Source organism: Panthera tigris, chromosome A3, assembly GCF_018350195.1.
Source record: "Panthera tigris isolate Pti1 chromosome A3, P.tigris_Pti1_mat1.1, whole genome shotgun sequence".
NCBI lineage: Eukaryota > Metazoa > Chordata > Mammalia > Carnivora > Felidae > Panthera > Panthera tigris.
Genome location: NC_056662.1, coordinates 22,480,535 through 22,501,624, shown reverse-complemented (window position 1 = coordinate 22,501,624; position 21,090 = coordinate 22,480,535). Strand labels below are relative to the sequence as shown.

The following is a 21,090-nucleotide window of genomic DNA, read 5'->3' as shown; positions in this document are numbered from 1 at the left end:
GCCACCCAGGCGCCCCTCTTGTGCACAAACTTTCTCAGCCAGCCTCAACTGTCCTAACATATGTGTGGCCCTAGCTCATTCCTACCTCAAGAAGAACCAAGAGGGAGACCTGACAGGGGGGAGTCTGCTTGCTTTAAAAAGCCAGATCAAGGGGTGCCTGAGTGGCTCAGTCGGTTAATCGTCCAACTTTGGCTCTGGTCATGATCTTGTGGTTCTGAGTTGGAGCCCCGCATCGGACTCTGTGCTGACAGCTCAGAGCCTGGAGCCTGCTTCGGATTCTGTGTCTCCCTCTCTCTCTGTCCCTCTCCTGCTGGTGTTCTGTCTCTCTCTCTCAATAATAAATAACATTAAAAAAAAAAAAAAAAAGCCAGATCAAGCCAGATCAACAGGGCATGGATTAAAGAAATTCTGGCACAACTACACTGTGTAGTCGTCAAAAAGAAAGAGCCAAATCTCTGTACAGACATGGGAACACCCCTTCCATTGCTCTCAGGATGAAAACGCTCCCTGTAACCCAGACTCTCTCCTTTTCTTTGTCCTTGCGCACACGCTGCTCCTCCTTGCTATGATGCCTTCACACAGGCTGTTCCTTCTTCTTAGAACACTCTTCCCCAGTAATCTACCCATCTGATCTCGGCTCAGATTGAGATCTTCCATGCCCCAGAGTCTAGGTCACATTCACTGGCAGGATATTTTGATTAACATCTTTCTTCCCCACTAGATGACAGAAGCTGGGGAGCAGGAATCATGTCTGTTTTTGTTTACCAGGGCACCTCCAGCTCTGATCACTGATCACAAAAAGTATATGAATAGTAAATACAACATCATAAGTACATGAACCACTAGCTACATTACATAAGAAAAATCAATTGTGTGGTCACAGTACATATCACATAAGACAATTTGGGTGAAAGATAAATATATGAGAGAATGCACAAAGATTTAAAAGGGCATGCCTTGATAATGAAATGGTCTAGGTCTGTCCTACTTGAGCTACTGAGCACTTGACATGTGGCTACTGAGACCAATGAAATGAATTTTCAACTGCATGAAATTTTTATTAATTTAAATTTAAGTAGCCACATGTGGCTAGTGGCCTCTGTCCTGGACAGGACTGGGACAGCACTGCTCCAGACCATTAATAGTGGTACCTATAGGCAGCAAGGAGGAGGCTTTCCTCTTTTTACCAGGCACTTCTAAAATCCTTTGTTTGTTTGTTTGTTTGCTTGCTTGCTTCTTAATACGTGTTTTAAAATCAAAATTGCAAAAGTAATAACACAAGAACAAAGGGCAACCTGGCAAAAAAAAGGGGGGGGACTCGAAATCAACCCCTATATCTATCAATGGTAAATGACTAAGTGAATTGGGGCATATTCACTCAATGAGATCGTGTCCAGTAACGAGAATGAACAAATTATTACTACATGAGACAAGAAACAAAACACTAAGGAAAGAAGCCAGGCATAAAGGAGTATGTGTTATATGATTCAGTTTATATAAAGTCCAAAGACAGACAAAGTGAATGAGGAGAGGGGTCTCCCTTGGGAATGGGGATAGTGGCTGGAAGGGGACGTGAGGAGGGGCTTCTGGGGTGCTGGTCACATTCTAGTTCTTGTTCTGGGTGATGATTACTCAAGTGTGTTCATCTTGGGGAAATTCATTAAGCTGTACACTTATGCCTTGTGTCCCTCTCTGTCCTACAGATGATTCAGTAGACAGTTTATAACAAAAAAATAATAGGGACATCTTTTTTGTGACTGGGACATCTTACCTGGAAGTCTGAGCCAAGGTCTTTGGCCAAAAGAATCTCCTTGGAGGACCCCTGGGAACCCAAGGCAGGCAGCGACGAGAAGGGTTCTGGCTGCTCCTTGGCAGAGCTCCCGAGGACAGTGTCCGCCTTCCGGGTGAAGGCATTGAGCTCCTGCTGGAGCATGGTCAGCCGCACCAGGATGGCATGGATGAGTTTGGTGTCCCTGGGACCCTCGCTGTTGTCGGGGGCCTCGTGCAGCCGAAAGTCAGTGCACTCGTTGTCCAGATACAGGCGGAGGCCGGCCGAGAAGCCATTGGCATCGGCCACCAGGACATCGATGGCCTTGCTGACCAGGGCGGCCTGCTCCCTCAGCCCAGGCAGCACCTCGGCCTCCCTGGCTCTGCAGAACCGGGCAGCATGGGGGCCGTGGGCCTCGCCAAGAGCAGCGGGCACACATTGGGCAGAGTCCCCGGCCTCGGCGTCCGTCTCCAGCATTGGCCGTGTGCTCTGGCAGGAGGCAAGGTCACAGCGCTGGAGGTTGGAGAGCAGCACCCGGTTCTCATACTGTAGCTTCTTGACCTTGCCGCTGAGCTCACCGATCTGCAGCTTGGCAGCCGCCAGCTCCTCCTGCGAGGGCTCACTGAGCACGGAGCAGCTGTCCTCCGACAGCGTCACATCCAGCTCGTGCTCTGAGCGGTACTTGGCCAGCTCGGCCAGCAGCAGCTTGTTCTGGTCCTCCAGCTCAGCTGAGGAGCGTCGGAGCAGCTCCGCCTCCTCCTCCACAAACTGCAGGTGTCGCCGCAGCTCCGCCAGGCTTTCCCCGCACTCGCCGCCGCCCAGCGCCGAGAAGGCCAGGCGCGCCTCCGAGCCTCCGCAGCCGCCGCCGCCGTGGTCCTTCATGTCGTCCATCTCCGCCCGCAGGCCTCGGTTTTCCACCTCCAGCTCCACGATGCGGCGGCTCAGCAGGTTGGCTTCCTCCTCCACCAGCTTCAGGTGCACCTTCAGCTCGGTCTCCCGAGAGTGGGGCGCGTCGGCCAGCTCCTCGGCAGACAGGGCACTGTCCAGATCACCGTAGAGCGAGCGGTATTTGAGGAGCTCCTCCTTCATGCTGTCGTTCTCCTTGGCTAGCTTGGTGAGCTTCTTGCACATGAGGGCTGACTCCTCCTTTGCAAAGTGCAGCTGGCACTTCAGGTCCGCACTGTCCTCCTGGGGCCCGATGGGCACGGGGACAGACATGACCCAGGAAGGTTAGTGTTGTGAGGCTCAGTACCAGCCACAGCACTTCGGGGAGCACCAACTATGTGCCAGGGACACGGGAATGAATCAGACAAGGCCCTGACTCTCAAGGAGCAGGAGTCCAGAGGGGAAGTAGAGAAGATCTTGACACTGCAGCAAAGATGGAGCACCACACAGCCTGGAGAGTCTAGGAGGGCTTCCTGGAGTAGGCGGCATCCTGCCAGGCAATGGTTGCTACTACTACTACCATTACTACTATAGTTTCCTCATCTGTAAAATAGGGCAATAACACTCCCTTCCACACAGAGGCATGGAGCGGATTAAATGAGATAATGCATGAAAAGTGCCTGGCACCCTTATAATCCAGGACCACTAGAGGCTAAGTGTATTCTATGTCTGACCTATGCTACACGTAGCACTTTATCTAGCTGCCCGTGTGAGAACCATGGGCTCAGGGCATGGTTTTGGGAAGTGAAATGGCATCAAAGCTAAGAAAGTGATAAAGAGGAGGGCAGGGTAGAGGCTGGGGAAGGGTGGGCACCTCTAGGGACTCCCCCGGCAATTTGGAATTAGGCCTCGGACCTTCAGATTAAAACCTGCCTGCGGGGGCTGCGATGGGGGCTGTGGGAGCTTCCGGAAAATACCTGCACCGAAGGCTTCTTGTCTGTCTTCCCCAGAGAGCGAGTTCCTCTTTTCTTCAAGGAATGCTAGAAAGCAATTGGAAAAAAAAAAAAGAGAGAACAAAAAACCTGAAATTTCATGTGGTTGATGTGCATCAAAGAGTAGCCACGGGGCCTAGGGTTCCACTGAGGGACCCCCTCCCTGCCCAGCCCAGCCCAGCCATGTCCAGGCCTTCACCAGTACCAACCACCAAGCCAGGGGGGCCCTCAAGACCACCCAGTGGGCCTGAAGTGCTTGAGGAGATGACTCTGATCACACCTGCCCACTTTCTCCCCTTTCTCCCACCCCTCCATTATGATCCAGTTGGCCTGGGCCAAGACCCAGAAATCCGGGTTTCCATTCTTTGTCTCTCTCATTCATTCACCAAAGATTTCCTGAGTACCTATCACGTGCCAGGTACAGCTAGGCATAGAGTACACAGCAGTGACCAAGTCAGACAGGGTTCTTGGGGGGCCTGCTGTGGTGTTCCACTCAGATCCTGCCTCCTTGAACTGGGGCACTTGTTCTCCCAACTAAGACCTCAAAGCTTAGTCCCCTCCCAGTGATGCCATTGGCTGAGGGAAGCCACCTCCTCCAAGGTCATGTGCCCTCCCTGGAGGGAGCCCACTTGCAATGACTGGTCCATAGCCTCCTGCCTCAACTCAGAACAACTCTAAATAGCCATCGGAGCTCCAGAGCTCCCCCATGAGATTGGCCAAGGCCATTGGTGTGAATGCCTGAAACTCCTTGGTGGTGTTATCTCCAAGGGGACTCTTCCAATAAGCACGAAAATCTCCACTTCAGGGTCCATCCTGTCCTCATGGACTTTAATTCAGAGTGCATACTAACAAAAAAATGCATATAGGTAAAACATCACGATTACCTGGGAGGCCTAGCAGTCCCTTGGTAAGGGACTGCTCAATTTTTACAATTAAATTGTAACTTTTCACGTAAAATTACACTGTAATAATCATAATTCAAAAATCAAGAACTGGTAGGGTGAAAATAAACTCTTTCTCTCTTTCTTTCTTTTTAGAAATTGATACTTTTAATTACATAAGCAAATTCTACATGTGAAAAAAAAACACCCAGGGCACCTGGGTGGCTCAGTCACCCAGGGCACCTGGGTGGCTCAGTCACCCAGGGTTAAGTGTCTGACTCTTGATCTCAGCTCAGGTCATGACCTCATGGTTCAGGAGATTAAGCCCCACATCAGGCTCTGTGCTGACAGCACCCAAACCTGCTTGGGATTCTCTCTCCCTCTCTCCCTGCCTCATGAACACATGCGCGAGCTCTCTCTCTCTCTGTCTCTGTCTCTCAGAAAGAAAGAAATAGGGGCACCTGTGTGGTTCAGTTGGTTAAGCAACTGACTTCAGCTCAGGTCATGATCTTGTAGTTCAGGAGTTGGAGCCCTGCATCGGATTCTATGCTGACCGCACCGGAGCCTGCTTGGGATTCTCTCTCTCTGCCCCTACCCCTGTTCATGTGCGCGCTCTCTCTCTCTCTCAACATTAAATAAATAAATAAATAAATAAATAAATAAAGGTTCTCTTTAGATATTATGAAAATTATGAAAAGGGGCGCCTGAGTCAGTTGAGCGTCTGACTTCGGCTCAGGTCATGATTTCATGGTTCGTGGGTTTGAGCCCTGTGTCAGGCTCTGCTCACAGCTCAGAGCCTGGAGGCCGCTTTGGATCCTCTGTCCCCGTCTCTCTCTGCCCCTCCCCTGCTCGCACTTTGTCTCTCTGTCTCTGTCTCTCTCTCTCAAAAATAAACAAACATGAAAAATAAATAAATAATTAAGAAAGAAACAAAGACGGAAAGAAAGACCCTAAGAAAGTAAAAGCATAAATGACTAACTGGGGAAAAAAAATACCGATGCCCAAGGTCGCAGAGATTCTGATATTAATCGGTCCAGGGTAGGTCCCAGCCATGAGATTTTTAAATAGCTTCCCAGGTGATTCTATCTCGAAGCCCAGGCTAAAACCAGAGAGCCAGGGAAATGAACTCCAGCTGGGGTCTTAAGTATATCTTGGAGCCCAATCAAATCCTAAAGGCACCTTTTGAAATGCAAATGAGGCAGGAAGACAGAGGCTGATATTTCAGACGCAGGGTGCCAAAAGCAAACAGCCAGTATTTGAGAAGGGCTAATCTGGGCTCTTTCAAAAGCGAGGAGGACAAGGTAGGAAATGGGGCGATACCACAAAACAGGTCCCCCCACAAAGAGCCCCTCCCACAAATGGCGCCAGGAAGGGGGTGCTCAGAAGGACACCCAGGCATGGAGTGAGTGGTGAGGTGGGGGCTCTGGGGAAAGATGGTCAGGCTTGCAGATCCAGGTCTGCTTATCACAAGCTGAGTGGGAGAGGCCGTGGCCTCAGCTGGGAGCAGAACTGTGGCAACCCCACAACACTGAGTTTGCGATCCTGGGCAAACACCTTTCTCTCCCTATAAAACTGAGCCTCTTCAGGTAACCACAGCCTCTTCAAGCACAGGAGACACCCTGGAGAGAGGAAGTGGGGTGACAGGAGGGGGAGGGGGCCACCACGTATGAAGGAATGAGATCATATAAAGCCTAAAGGCATGAAAAAGGACAGAGGGGAGTGAGATTTTCTGACGACGAGGCAAAGTCTCTGAAACATCTTGGTAAGAAAAAGAAGGAACTCGCGAAACAAAACCCACAACCCAAATGTCCACCAACTGGTACATGGATAAACAAATGTGGCATATTCACACAAGGGAATATCATTCAGCCATTGAAAAAAAAAACAACAAAGTGCTGATATTTGCTACAACATGCGTCTTGAGAACATCATGCTAAAGTGAAAAGCCAGTCACGAAAGGCCACACAATGTATGATACTATTTACATAAAATGTCCGTAATAGGCAAATCCACAAGTAGATTAGTGGTTGCCAGGGGCTGGGAGAGGCAGGAGTGACTGTTGATGGGCTTGGGGTTTCTTGTTGGGGCGATGAAAATGTCCTGGAATGAGAAAGTGGTGAAGGTTTTACAACTCTGAATATCCTAAAAAACCACTGAACTGTATACTTTAAAAAGACAAACTTTATCGTATGTAAATTATATCTCAGACAAGCTGTTATTAAAAAAAAAAACCTAGAGCATGTTACCATTGTTATAAAAGGTGTGTGTGTGTGTGTGTGTGTGCGTGCACACGCACATATATGCACACAGGGTGGGAGAAGGTCTGAAGAATTTATACCAGGCTATTTACAATGAGAATACAGTGAACTTACACTTGGCCCTCTTCCCCACATTTTTTTAGGAGGCAGGGGACACAGTCTTCCAGTTTTTTTCTTTAAAAATTTTTTTTCATTACAAAATACTTTTTAAAATAAAATTTTAATATACAAAAATAAATTCTCACTGTTAATCTATACAATGCTGACAAATCAGAAGCCCCCCTAGGCATTCTCCTTCCCAACCTGAGGGTGACCACAGGCTGACAGCCAGCTGGAGCTCCTTCTAGACCTTCGGCTCTGTGTTTAAAATACTGAAATAGATGCTACCCTTTTAGACTTTCTTTCCTTCCTATGTTTACTTGACTCTGTGATCTTTGATTTTTATAATAAGCACCTTAGGCAGAAGAAAACCCAAAACATCCAGCATTTTAAAAAAGTCTGTGTTCATACTACATAATCTGCATGTTACAGAAACCATGTACACAATATAATCCCATCTTGACTTTCTAAAAATACACAGAGAAACACACATTGTATGAGCATGGAGAAAGGTCTAAAAAGATACAAACCAACCTGCTAACCATGGGTTAAGCTGAGTCGGGAGTAGAATTGAGGGGGGTGGTTAAGAGAGGAAGCTTCCTTCTTCGATTTTATGTAGGATTTTCATTATTTCTATTATTTTGTGGATAACACGTTCACATAGTCCAAACTTCACAAACCACCAAAACGGGGGTGGGGCACAAAAGGGGGTGAAGGGGAGTGGCGACATGGGCTTCCAATTATGGAATGTATAGGTTGTGCGGATGCAAGCTCCAGCACAGGGAATATCGTCAGTGGTATTGTAACAGGATTGCATGGTAACAGATGGTAGCTATGCTTGTGGTGAGCACAGCATAACTACAGACTTGTTGAATCACACTACGTTGCACATCCGAAACCAATGTAACGTTGTGTGTCAACTATACTTCCCCCCCAAAAAAAAATCACAAAAAGGAATACAGTGAACCCAAGTCACCAGTTTTACTGCCCAAGACAACCAATACAACCAGTCTGATGTACCCACCCTTAGAGGGATGCTAGGTATGCATTTATGGGCTTTTGTAATGATATTTTTGCTTCACTGAGCTTATGTTAGGGGAAGAAAATGCATATATATACATATATACATTTCAATATGTGTGTGCGCATATAAATAGAAAAAATGGATTGGAAGTATGTGCCCCTCTCACCCAAATAATAGTTTGGTAATTATTCAGAGAAATTCCCTCTGAATATTGGTTTTCAGGTGAATTTTTTCTTATTAGGACTTATTTGTATTTTCTAGTCTTTCTCTACCAAGCACATATAACCTGTCGGGTAGAGGGGGGAAATCACGTTAAGATATTTTTAATATGCTTTCCCAAGAAAAGTCACTGGGCACCTCTCCAACAGGCAGAGAGAAAGCCCTGAGTGGCATGAACCTCACCAGAAAGGGAGGGAAGTGGGCAGAGAAGAGAGAGCAAAGCAGCAAACCCTTTCAGGACAGGAGTAATTCCAGCCTTTTCTGGTTGGAACAGACCCTTTCCTCCCCACCTTGTCTAAGCCACTTGGGCTCCCACACTACTCTTCGGCTCTGGAGGGAAAAACAAGGCAAGCTCACAGAGCCCAAAGACCTCCTCCTCTCTGCAGAGCAGCAGCTGGCCAGGCAGCCTGGGGGGCTGCAGTGCCCCTCAAGGGAGCCAGGGCCTGTCAGAGACTCTTTGTGGAGCCCCCAGGAGCAGATGTTCTGGCCCCGGGCCTCAGGAGAGTGGGAAGGAAGGGGCAAGACAGGACAGTCCCAGGCACCAACAGGAATGCCGTCGCTAAGCGACGGACCCCGCGGGCACATTCTTTGGCCTGGCACACATCGGGGGCTTCCCCATCTACCAGCAACTCACAAGGCCACCTTTGAGCAGCCAGGGTGGCACCTCTAAACATCCTTGGTTTAATGGCTCCTGGTAGGAGCGTGAGCTATGTCCTCCCTTGTCCTTCTCCAAAGACTAGTAGATTGTGTCCCTGCACCTCCAGCCCGCACAGAGCGGCTGCCTGAGCACAGCTTGCAGGGGCCCCCTGCTCTCTAACACCTTCCCTGCTTCCGTGCTGCCAGGAAACAAAGACCAACCTTCAGGGAATAAAATGAACCTTCTGCCAAAACAACTGGGCAGATTTTCACCAAATACGGAGGGGATCTTTGAAAGGGTCTCACTGAAAACACAGACTGTGCTGTGTGTGCAAAATTTACTCTGGGTGCATCTCAAAGACCGAGGCATTCTTCCTCCAGAGCAGCTGAAGTGGCTAGACAGAGGCCGAATGGCTCCTGGTTAGGGAAGACCATCTGGGGGGAGGAAGCAAAGACTGATTTAGACATAAAACCCAAATCAGAAGTCACTGGGACACACACTGCCAAGCGCATGTGTTGATTTGCAATGTAACTGCTACTTCCATGGACAAGTGGCAGTTCGATAGACAGCACCTGGGTAGGGGCAGCAGAAACATTTATTTAAGGTAAATGCTGCTCCCGACACACAGCCATCATAGCAGCTAAGGGTAATGATGATAATGACGATGCTAATCAGTGTTCACCAAGTCCTTCCTCCCTGCTAAGCACTTTACCTGCCTGTCTCTGAGAAGCAGGGATTAATATTCCCGTTTTATAAGTGAACAAACTGAGCCCGGAGCAGTTATGTGATTTGCCCAGCATTATTACAGTTATTTCCAAGTAAGTGGCAAAGCCAGCTTTCAAACTCAGGCCCGTGTGACCCCAAATTTCAGTGTGCCCTGCACCACACAGACCACGGCCAGGCTGCATCAGAGGATGACGCCAGCAGAACCAGGATTTGAACCCAGGTGATCTGATGCCATGGTCAGCACCCTGCGTACCCCATCAGAATGGGAATCAGGACGAGAAGCCTGTGCCAGGGACGGAAGTACTCATTCGCTGAAGGGAGCAGCATCTTCGGAGGTTCTGAAAACACAGCAGGGTCCTAGGAAGGTACCTAGATAGGGCGAGGAGGGCAGGGCAGCACCGTAAGAGTCGGTGTGACTTTGGGAGACAAAGTCCTGGGTTAGAATCCCATCTTTGTCTTTCCCCAATACCACCTGTATGCAGCAGTCCACTCCTTGGTATATACCCAAGAGAACTGAAAACACACAAAACCTGTATGCAAATGTTCATAGCAGCATTACTCATACTAGTCAAAAGGTGGAAACAACCCAAATGTCCATCACCTGATGAGTGGACAAAATGTATACTCATACAACGGATTATTATTTGACCATAAAAACGAATAAAGTACTGATACATGCTCTGACATGGATAAACCTTGAAAACATTATGCTACGTGAAAGAAGCCAATCACAAAAGATCACAAATTGCATGATTCCATTTGTATGAAATGGCCAGAATAGGCAAATCCATGGAGACAGAGTGTGGATTAGTGGTTGCCAGGGGCTGGAGGGAAGGGGAATGGGGAGTGACTGCTAACAGGTACAGGGTTTCTTTTAGAGGCAATGGAAATATTCTAGATTTAGATAACGGTGATGATTGTACAACATTATGAATACATTAAAAACCACTGAATTTGACACTTTATGTTTAGATTTTTTAAAAAAATGTTCATTTATTTTTGAGTGAGAGGGTGGGGGGGGGGGGCAGAGAGAAAGAGAATCTGAAGCAGGCTCCAGGCTCTGAGCCCCACACAGGGCTCGAACTCATGAACTGTGAGATCATGACCTGAGCTGAAGTTGGATTGCTTAACCGACTGAGCCACCCAGGCATCCCTGAACTTGACACTATAAATGGTAACTTTTATATTATGTGAATTGTGATATCACAATGAAAATACTGTCAAGAAGAGTACCACCTATAAAATGAGAATAACAATGTATGTTGGGAAGCTACTGGTTTCACAACATGAGGAGGTATATAAAATGCCTGGTGAGGTGCCTGGTACGGAGCAAGCATTCAGACACAGCGGCTATATTACAATACATCACGTCAACACTGAGATTGGCTTTCTGCCTAAAATACAAGAAGGGGGAATGGTACTGGATGAGGGGGAGGCTGGTGTTACGATTCTTGAGCTGCAACCCAGCTGGGCAACAGTGCCACCACAGAGTGCAGCTAGGGCTGGCCACCCTCCCTTCTCTATAAGGAAGAGCCATCTCCATGGCAACCACATCAGCTCAGGCCAGGGGCTCCTGTTCCCAGCTGGGTGACGGTATCGCCACAGCAACCTGTCAGGATGGCAAAGGCAGATCTGGATGACGGGACTCCAGCAGCTCTGGCAGAATTGCTCAGGGACACTTATCTCCATGGAAACCACGTCTGGAAGGGGTGGGGAGAAGGTACTCGGCAAACAAACACAGGGCCACACCCCCTTGCCCAGATCCTGAGACCCCAAGGGGCATGCCGGGGAGCACCAGCAGGCCTGACACGTCTTCAAAGGGGAAGCGAACCAATGTGTCTTGAGCACCTACTGTGTGCCCAGCACCACATAGGGCTCTTTACCTGCTTGACTACATTTAAAATGTAACAAATAATCCTCCTCCCTAAAACTCACCTTACTACAGCATTAAAAGAATACAAAGCAAAGTCATTTCCCCATGCTATTCCCACCATCTCTCCTTCCTCAGTCAGCGGATTTTCCTCCAGACTTTTGCTATGCGTTTACACACACACATTCATGCTCCAAAACCAGTCTGTTCTGTTATCAAAATAATTGGCAGGATTGTGTAATATATATAGCTCTCTCCCCTTCTTTTTTAACTACATACCTTAGACATCTTTCAACATCAGTACATATAGCTCTACCTTATTCTTTTTTTTTAATTGTCCTAAAGTATACACAATATGAAATTTACCATTTTTAGTCATTTTTGAGTACTCATTTCAGTGGCATTAAGTGCATTCACTTTGTCAAGCAACCGCTATTGATCTCTAGAACTTTTTCATTATCCTAAACTGAAAGTCTGTACCCACTGAACACCAATTCCTCCCTCCCTCCTCTCTCCAGCTCCCGGTAACCTCTATCCTGCTTTCTGTCTCTATGAATTTGACTACCCTAAGTAGGTCTTATAAGTGGAATCATAATACTGGTCCATTGGTGGCTGGCTCATTTCACTTAGCATCACGTCTTCAAGGTTCATCCAGGGTGGAGCATGTGTCAGAATTTCCTTCCTTTAAGAAGCTTTACCAATAGTCCACTCTATGTACATACATTGATGGACATTAGGGTTGCTTCTATTGTAAATAATGCTGCTAGGAACACAGGGGTACAAGTATCTGTTTGTGTCCCTGCTTTTAATTCTTTTGGGTATATATCCCAAAGTGGAATTGTGGGTTCATATAATAACTGCATATTTAATTTTTTTGGGAATTGCACTACGACTTTATTCCTTTTTTAAATATTTATTTATTTTTGAGAGAGAGAGAAAGAAAGAGAGAAAAAGCACAAGTGGGGGAGGGGCAGACAGAGAAGGAGACACAGAATCCGAAGCAGGCTCCAGGCTCTGAGCTGTCAGCGCAGAGCCCGATGCGGGGCTCGAACCCACAAACTGTGAGATCATGACCTGAGCCGAAGTCGGACGCTTAACAGGCTGAGCCACCCAGGTGCCCTGCTACTTTATTCTATTTAACTTCTTCACAGTGTTCTACGGTTACCCAATCTTATTAATGGTCATAAACAACCGCATTAGCTGGGTACCGTTATTATCCCGATGTCACAGATGGAGAAACTGAGACTTAGAGGGGGATGCGGCTTCAGGGTCTCAGCCACATCTCTGCCAAGGAAGGGCGGGTGAACTCAGGCAAGCTGTCCCTCTCTGAGCCTCAGTTTCCTCTCCTTTACAACAGGAACACGCTGAGCTCCAAGGCACTCTCTGAAACTGTCTCCCCTTTCCACACTATCAAGGGCGGCAGCAACAACATGTGTGAACATGGTCCCCAGTGTCGGGGGCCAGGCCATGGGGGGCAGGAGACTTCCCGAAGGAGGGGGCCTCCCACCCAGCCCTGGAGCAGGACAGGGCTCCGCAGCAGCCCTTAGCAGCCAATGTCCCATCTCCACACTGAGAAGCCACTGGCACACCACACAACATGCCCAGGAGGAAGGGCAGCTGATGGACTGTTCTGGCCTCAGGGCTGTGATGTCTCAGTCCTGGAACACTCTCATGTCTGCCCTCAGGGAAGGTGAGGGGTGTCCCAGAACAATGTACTATCCTAAGATACCCTCGTGAGCAACCAGATAGCTGAGACCCAGCTGTGCCTCTGTGGTCAGAAGCCCTCCCCACCCCTCACCGGGCCATCTGGAGCACAGACCCCTGCATTCTGGAGGACTCTAGTCCCTAGCGGTCACCTAGGCTGATGGCTTTCCATAGGCATTCTGCAGAGCCCACGGGGCCCCGTGCAACCTTGAGGACATCCCTCCTTCTCTCAGGGGCTGTTTCCTCACCCATAAAATGGGTATAATCACAATCTTATTAGGCCTTGATGAAAATTGTTCAGAAAAAGTGCCTAGCATGGTACCCAGCACACTGCATGCCCAACACACAGCAGAAGGCAGAAAGTACGCACAAGTGGAAGACTCACGTGAGCAAAGGGAGAGGCTGGTGCTTGGGGGCCACATTCAGGAACTGAGTAATGTCCCGAAATCTGTGTCGAGACACTGGCCAGAGGCCCAGCCCCCCGCACCGAACTTTACACCAAATGGCAGCCCCTAAATCATGTCCACACAAGTTACCCCAGCTAGTCCTCACAACAACTCAGGGTATTATTGTCTCGTTTTGTAGATAAGGAAACCAAGGCAGAGGGCCAGGCCCCACGGTGGGTATTGTGGAATGCTTTTGCAGTTCATCTTCCCACAGTTGCACGGTTCTTTGGTGGATGACTTTCTCCTTCATTAGCCTGTGGGTTCCCTTTTTTTTTTTTTTTTAATGTTTGTTTATTTATTTTGAGAGAGAAAGCATGAGCAGAGTAGGAGCAGAGAGAGAGGGAGAAAGAATCCCAAGCAGCCTCCACATTCGGCATGAAGCCTGACATAAGGTTGAATCTCACGAGCATGAGATCATGACCTGAGCTGAAATCAGCAGACACTTAACGGACTGAGCCACCCGGGGGTCCCTCGCCTCTGGGCTCCTTGAGGACAGGAACCGGTGTGTCCCATTCACCAATGTGTCCTTAGTGTGCATGACTGTGCAGACGCAGAGGTTCAGAGACCCTGGCTAGGGGGCTGGCACACGCCCACCTGCCCCGGCCTGGCCCTGGCTGGGATGGGCGAGCCCTCACCTCTCTCGGCCGTTCCAGCTCCGTCTGCAGCACCTGCTTGGCCAGCTCGGTCTCGATGAGCCGCTGCCGAAGCTCCTCGTTCTCCTCCTCCAGCCGCGCCCGTTTCTTCTCCACTGTCTCAAGCTCCTTATGCAGCCGCACAGAGATGTCCTTAGAGACCTGAACAAGGGTGGGTGATGAGCAGGGACCGCGTGGCCTTGGCTGCAGAGCAACCCCCCAGCAGACAGGGTCTCTCATCATCCCCACTCAGCAGATGAGGAAACTGGGGCACAGGGAAGATACAGGGGTCACAGAACCAGGAAACAGCAGGAGCAAAACCCAAACCCAGGCACCCTGAGTTCCTAATGTCTATATCACAGTTCAGTCCCCAGAAAGCTGTAAAGGCCCTGCCTGTTCTTAGCAAGGCCTTTTCATTTACCTGAGGCATTCGGTGCTTCTAATTCTCACAAGAGCCTGTGGCAGGGCCAGAAGCTCATTTTATTTTTGTATTTATTTTTTAACATTTATTTATTTATTTTTGAGAGACAGAGAGAGTGTGAGTGGGGGAAAGGCAGGGAGACAGATGGAGACACAGAATCCAAGCCAGGCTCCAGGCTCCGAGCTGTCAGCACAAAGCCCGATGCAGGGCTCGAACTCACAAACTGTGAGATCATGACCTGAGCCAAAGTCAGATGCTTAACTGACTGAGCCACCCAGGTGCCCTGGCCAGAAGCTCATTTTAAAGGGAGGGAAGTGAGGATGCCTGGGTGGCACAGTAGGTTAAGCGTCTGGCCTCGGCTCAGGTCGTGATCTCACAGTTTGTGAGTTCGAGCCCTGCATCGGGCTCTGTGCTGACAGCTCAGAGCCTGGAGCCTGCTTTGGATTCTGTGTCTCCCTCCCTCTCTCTACCCCTCCCCCACTCATGATCTGTCTCTGTCTCAAAAATAAATAAACTTAAAATTTTTTTTTTTTGTAAATAAAGGGAGGGAAGTGAGCATAAGTGGAAACTAGAGCAAGATGGGTGGCCCCAGAGCCATCTGAATCCCATCTCTGCCAGTGACCAGCATGTGATCCTGGCCAAATCATTTCTCCACTCTGTGCCTCAGTCTCCTTAACTACAAAATGGGTGCAATAATAGCAGCAACCTCGTGGGCCCAACAGGAGGACTGAATCAGCTATTGCACAAGAAAGCTCGGCCCTGGGCCAGCACAGTGAGTGCTGGGTGAGTGGTGAAGCCATACATGACCTGCCAGAGGTCATAGTGTGACCCTGACCCTGGTTTCCAATCGTTTGGGCTACAGAACGCGCTGGAAATGACAAAGGGTGGGCATATGTCCAAGTCATCCCTACAGAAGGGAGCTAACAGAGCTGCAAACTCTAATCCTAGTGACAGGGCTCTGCAGCAAAAGCACCCCATTTCCTGGAGGACACCCTGGGGGTCAAAGGCCAGGAAAGGGAGCCTCTGGGGATGAGGAAGTCCCTTTTGCGCTGGCAAATCACAACTACTCTGAAGTGGTCCAGGCACTGCCCTTCGTTGAATACCTACTGTGTGCCAGATTCATTCCTCTTCACTCCATTGCTGTCTGAGGCTCAGAGCATAAGTGACTCGGCTCAGGGTCATGTAGACCAAGTGTGAGCTGAGCTGGGGGGGAGCCCCTGGGATTTGCCTGAGGGGCCAGCATGGCCAGGGCTCTGAGAGCAGTTCCAGGGCTTTGCCAGCAAGAGGTATGTGAAGGGCAGACAGCCCAATGCCCCATGCCTGCCAGGCTCGGAAACAACTATGGCACCTCCTCCGTGCCGGAAGGGAAGAGGGCCCTCCCTGGCTCTGCCCTCTGCCTGGGCCCAGGCCCAGCTCGGCATGGACCCTTTGGCAGCGTGAGAGGCAGGCCAGGAAAAACAACGGCCAGAGAGGAAACTCAGCACTGCCTTCCCCTCCCTCTGGTGCCCACTGCCGCTCCCTGCCCCTGAAGATCCCCAGGGACAGCCAGAAGCTGGTCCCCAGCCTCCCTAGGCCACCAAACTTTCCTTGTCTGCAAAGTGGGATGAGCAACCCCTCAATACCAGAACAAGAACTTTGCAGGTAGGGAAAAACTAGATCGAGTCTGATTCCAGCATTCTGTGTGTGTGTGTGACCCACAGCCAGTTTATTTATACATTTGAAGTCTCTTTGTGGTCATTGGTAAACGGGGTTGATACAGCCTACTCCCAAAGGCTGCTGTACGGAATAAATGACATAGTCCTTGGGTTGGTGGCTAGAACATCAAGAAATATAATTTGTTAAAGATTTGTCAGGATCACTGCTTCACCTCTGTGCGCTGATTTTATCGGATTTTTTGGCCCAGTACCCCACAATCTCCCTCTTGTGTTCGGTGTCAGGGTTTTTACTGGTGTTCAACCCCAGGCTCTTGGCTATAGTCCCCGGTTTGGGGCTATTAGGTCACCCAGAAAGCCCCTGTCCTGATCAATACTCCATTCATTCACTCACTCATTCATTCATTCATTCATCCATTCATTCACTCATTCATTCATTCATTCATTCATCCATTCATTCATGCTGCTTAGGCCCCAGGGGCAGGAGTGGTGGGGCACAGAGATCAAGGCCCCAGACCATGCCTGGGCTCCTTCACATCTCTGTGTCCCGGCAGCAGTGCGGGGTCTGGTACACGCTAGTGCCAAATAAACACTTGTTGGAGAACAAACAAACCCCCCAAAGTTCCAAAAAGCGAAAAGGGAGATGAAGGAACAGATGACTGAAATATGGGGAGCTGCACCTACTGCTCCCCTCAAGCGCCCACCCCACCCACTGTCCAGGGAGGGCTGCGTCCCTGACTGGTGTGAGGGCTCAGCGGCTGGAGGCTTCTCTCCTACTTATGCTCCCACTTGGAGCCAGCTCCTCTCCATCCCTGCCATGGCCTCAACCTGGGAGGCAACACTCCCCACCAAGAAGACATGATCCGTGTGGATTCCGAGATCCTCTTGGGTTTATAAATGACTCTATTGATTTCATCCCTTCCATGAGTCCCCAGGCTCCTTCTGCTCCATTCGCCACATGATCTCCTTCCCCATTTGGCCCCCGCCCCCAAGAGTTGCAATGTCAAGAAAGCCCAACCCCAGGCAGCTTACAGAATTCCAGCGTGAACAAAAGAGCCCTTAACTGCAGATCCCACAGAACCCTGGGTCCCCCGTGGAGGCCCATGGGAGCAAAGAGCATGCATGTGGCCTGGAGGGCAGGAGTCTGGTTGCCTCAGCCTGTCCTTTCCTGTCTCTGAGCCTCAGTGGTCCTGGGCGCCCTTGCCTCTCACAGGTGATTTATAGAATCAGCTGTCATTTCCTGACACCATGTGCCTTTCAGGGAAGGGCTTTATTATCCCCATTGTGAGGTTCGGAAAGGACAGGTCACTTGCCCAAGGTCACACAGCTAGAAAGTTACAGAACCAAGGTTTGAAATCAGGTGGGTCAACTCTAGAGTCCTGCTCTCAACCTGAACCTGCTTTTGGCCCAAAGCTTGAAGATATGTTAATATCAGCACTAAAAGTATTAACAACAAGCCCAGCAGCGGGCTCACCGTGTCAGATGCTCACAGGGCTCCCCCCTGCTTGTCTCATTTCATCCTCTTAGGATCCTCCCAACTACTCCCAGGGTAGGGGGGCTGAGATACCACGGGAGGTGAAGCAGCTGCAGCTTCCGGACACCAGGGCAAATCCCCAAAGCGCAAACAATGCGCTCAGCCATGAGGTCACTGTTTACAGCACTGAGGCCTGGCTCCTGCCAAATGCAACCAGCAGCCATCAGACCACAGGCCCCCCTGCTCATGGGCAGACCTCTCAGCTCATGGGCCTCTGGCTTCAGGGTGTTCCTGTCCCTGTCACTCTGAATCCTCAGGGAGGGGGAATGGGGCCTGGGGTCTGGGACCCTGCATTGTGAACAGACTCTCGGGGATTCTTATCCACAGGCTGAGATTCTGGCCTTCCCTTCCCTGCCCTTGTCCCCAGCCACTTCACCTCCGAGTGCCTTATAAGTTCTTCTCCTGAACAGTAACACCACGACAAACATTTGCTCATCTGCTAGGGGAGCACCCGGAACCACAGTCTGTGGTCAGCACTCTCTTTACTTGAGCTATGTCATTTTATCCTCACAAAAATTTCTATAGGTGGAAACTAGTTTTATCTTCCTTTTCCACATGGGGAAACTGAGGCTCAGAGATGTGAAGGAGCTCTCCAAAGGTTACACACCAAGCAAGTGGTAGAGCAGGTCTTTGAACAACTACCACGCTGCCCTCCACATGTTGAGCCATGTTCCAGCTGAGGTTCAGTGGGTCCTGCAGGCTGGGAGGACCACAGACAGAGAGCCCAGGGGAGGGGGATGCCAAGGCCTGAGGTTTTATTCATGGTGCGCTTTCACCAAAAACCTATCTGCTCGAGAAAACCACTGGAACTGCAAAAGCCCTATAGATTTGGCTGCTCTAAGCCCCATATTTAACAGAAGGGGAAACTGAGGTCCCAAGAAGTGGCCCCATGCCAGTCAGGGCATGGGCCAAGGAGCTGACAGAGCAAGTCAGAAGTCAGAGAGTCCGGAGAGATACCCAGCTCTGGGGTTGCGGGCGGGGGAAGGGTCCCCACTTGGGCCCATCAGGCCCTCCCAGGAGATAGCAAAGAAGTCACAATTCTGAGAACCCCCTAAATGCCGGAGAACAACCCCAGCACATGGGGCAGAGTGTGGTGGCCAGAAGCATCCAGCCCAGGCCTGCAGGGATGAGCTCAGCGCTCCAGCTGCAGCGGCGAGGAGAAGGGGGGGGGGGGGCAAGTTGGATGCTGATTGGCTAGTTCAAATCCCAACAGAAGGGGTGGCTTCCCCGAGCCCAGAGCTCAGAGATCCCCCCTCCCACACGCACACCAGCTGCTCTCGGCTCCTCCCAGGGAGGCACTGGCCACCCAGTCAGGGCCTCCTCCCTCCCTCATCCCTCCCTCTAAGGCTGACTCTCTAGTGTACCGACCCCAAATACCCAATCACCTAGGCCCAAATCTACTTCATCTGAGCTTCCCCAGCTGTTCCTCATCCCACACTCCCTCAACCCAGTGCCTGGAGTTTGAATATTTGTGCAACCCTTTGTCCCGGGGGCTGCCCTGTCAGGTAGCTTTGGCCGGGGAGACAACCTTTCTGAGCTCAGTTTCCACATCTGCACAACAGACCTATAACCCCACTGTGCATGTGCAAAGACAGTCTGCGATGGGAGCCTTCCTGTGCTGGTTGGCTGGCCGGCACTCACTGTTTATCTCCCCTGGCCACTACAGACAGAGGTCTCTCCCTCCAGCATTCCTCCTCTCCCCTCCTGGTTCAAGCCCACTTCTCCCACAGGCCTCAGTTCAGAAGTCACCCCTGCAGGAAGAGGCCCTTGGGCCCCCAGGCTGCACCAGGTGCCCCCACCCCCAACCGCTACATTCCCCTGAGTTCTGAGAGCAAGAGACTGGGCCTGGGTCCCCACTAAGTTCTCAGCCCCCAGACCAGGGCCCACACACACAGACAGGGTGGACTGCTCTTCTGGAGGCCCCTCTTGCCAGCCTCCAGCCCAATCCTCTCCTGCTTCACAAGGCAGGGAGGCAGGGAGCGGGGCAGTCAGGCACGGGAGGCTGATAAGCCTGCACTGGACCAATGACACAGAGTGTCAATGTGACCTTGAACAGGTGCTTCCTTTCTCTGAGACTGACTTTCCTCATCCAGAAAATGCGAATAATAATAGCTAACATTTTTGAGTGCTTACAGTGACATTTTACCTATATGATCTCTTCTAACCCTCATAGAACCCTGTGAGGCAGGGGCTGCTGTTATACCCATTTTCCAGATGAGGAAACTGAAACTTAGGCGACTTGCTCAAAATCACAAAATTAGGGCATATTGGAGTCAAGGTTTAAACAAGCCCTATCCAACTCCAGGCCTTTGCTACTCATTAGCACAATAAAGAAACCTCCAGGGACAGTGCAGGGACAGGGCAGGGACAACTCCAAGCCCAGGACCAGGTGTGGGAATGGCTCCTGTTAATAGGATTCATATTTATGATATCACGTTGGGACACTCCTGGGAAATGGGCTGTCGGTTCACCAGGGATCCCCACTCTGCAGATGAGCAAGCTGAGGCCCAAAGAAGTGGTGTAACTTGCTCAAGCACACACAAGGAGCGAACTGTGGGCTGAGCTGGGCTCCACTTGGGCTTGTGCTCCCAACTCCAAGAGGGGTACCTATGAGGGTGGGGGGAGGCCCAGAGCTCACCTTGACGTCCTGCTCCAGCCCTCGGATGAGCTCTCCATCCACCTGGCCTGTCTGAGCGGCACGGAGGCTGCGGCGCTCAGCCTTGCGCAGCCGGTACTGCAGGATGCGGCAGGTCTTGCTGGCCTGGTCCAGCTGCTGCCGGAGCTCTTGCAACTGGTACACATCCTCCTCCATGTAGACATCCCGCATCTCGAGCATCTCTGCGCGCAGCTCCTCGATCTCATCCTGCAGTGGGGGGAGAGGCGGTCCAGTCACGGAGCTCGTGGCAGTGGCCTGTGTGTCTGAAGGCAGGCCACACCCAGTGCTCTCCTAGGTGCCCTGGGGGCCTGGGTGTGGTAGGCTGAATAATGGCCCCCCCCCCAAAAGATGTCCATGCCCTAATTCAAGGGACTCTGCAAACGAGATTAAGGATTTCGAGATTGGGAGATTTTCCTATATTATATGAGGGTGGACCAATGAAATCATAAGAGTCTTTATGAGAGGGAGGCAAGGGGATCAAAGTGGGAGGTGACATGACAACAGAAACAGAGGTTAGAGGGACGTGCTCTGAAGATGGAGGAAAGGCCTCCAACAGGCTGCCTCTAGAAGCTGGACAAGGGAATGGATCCTCGCCCAGAGCCCTGCCATGTGGCCTTGCCAAGGTAGCCCTGCCAAAGCCTTGATTTTCAGACTTCTAACCTCCAGAACTGTGAGATAATAATCTG

At 50.4% G+C, this 21,090-nt stretch overlaps 1 protein-coding gene across 2 annotated transcripts in view; it reads right to left on the bottom strand.

Annotated features, from left to right (window-relative positions):
- Positions 1-21,090, bottom strand: part of SOGA1 (suppressor of glucose, autophagy associated 1) — a 69,681-nt gene that overhangs the window by 29,644 nt on the left and 18,947 nt on the right. For both annotated transcript variants that reach the window (XM_007077692.3, XM_042980454.1), the window contains exons 2-5: positions 20,387-20,611; positions 14,145-14,303; positions 3,631-3,693; positions 1,772-2,956 (exon numbers count right to left, since the gene is read on the bottom strand). In XM_007077692.3, the coding sequence (XP_007077754.3) occupies positions 1,772-2,956; positions 3,631-3,693; positions 14,145-14,303; positions 20,387-20,611 (1,632 nt within the window). The remainder of the gene's footprint in view (positions 1-1,771; positions 2,957-3,630; positions 3,694-14,144; positions 14,304-20,386; positions 20,612-21,090) is intronic.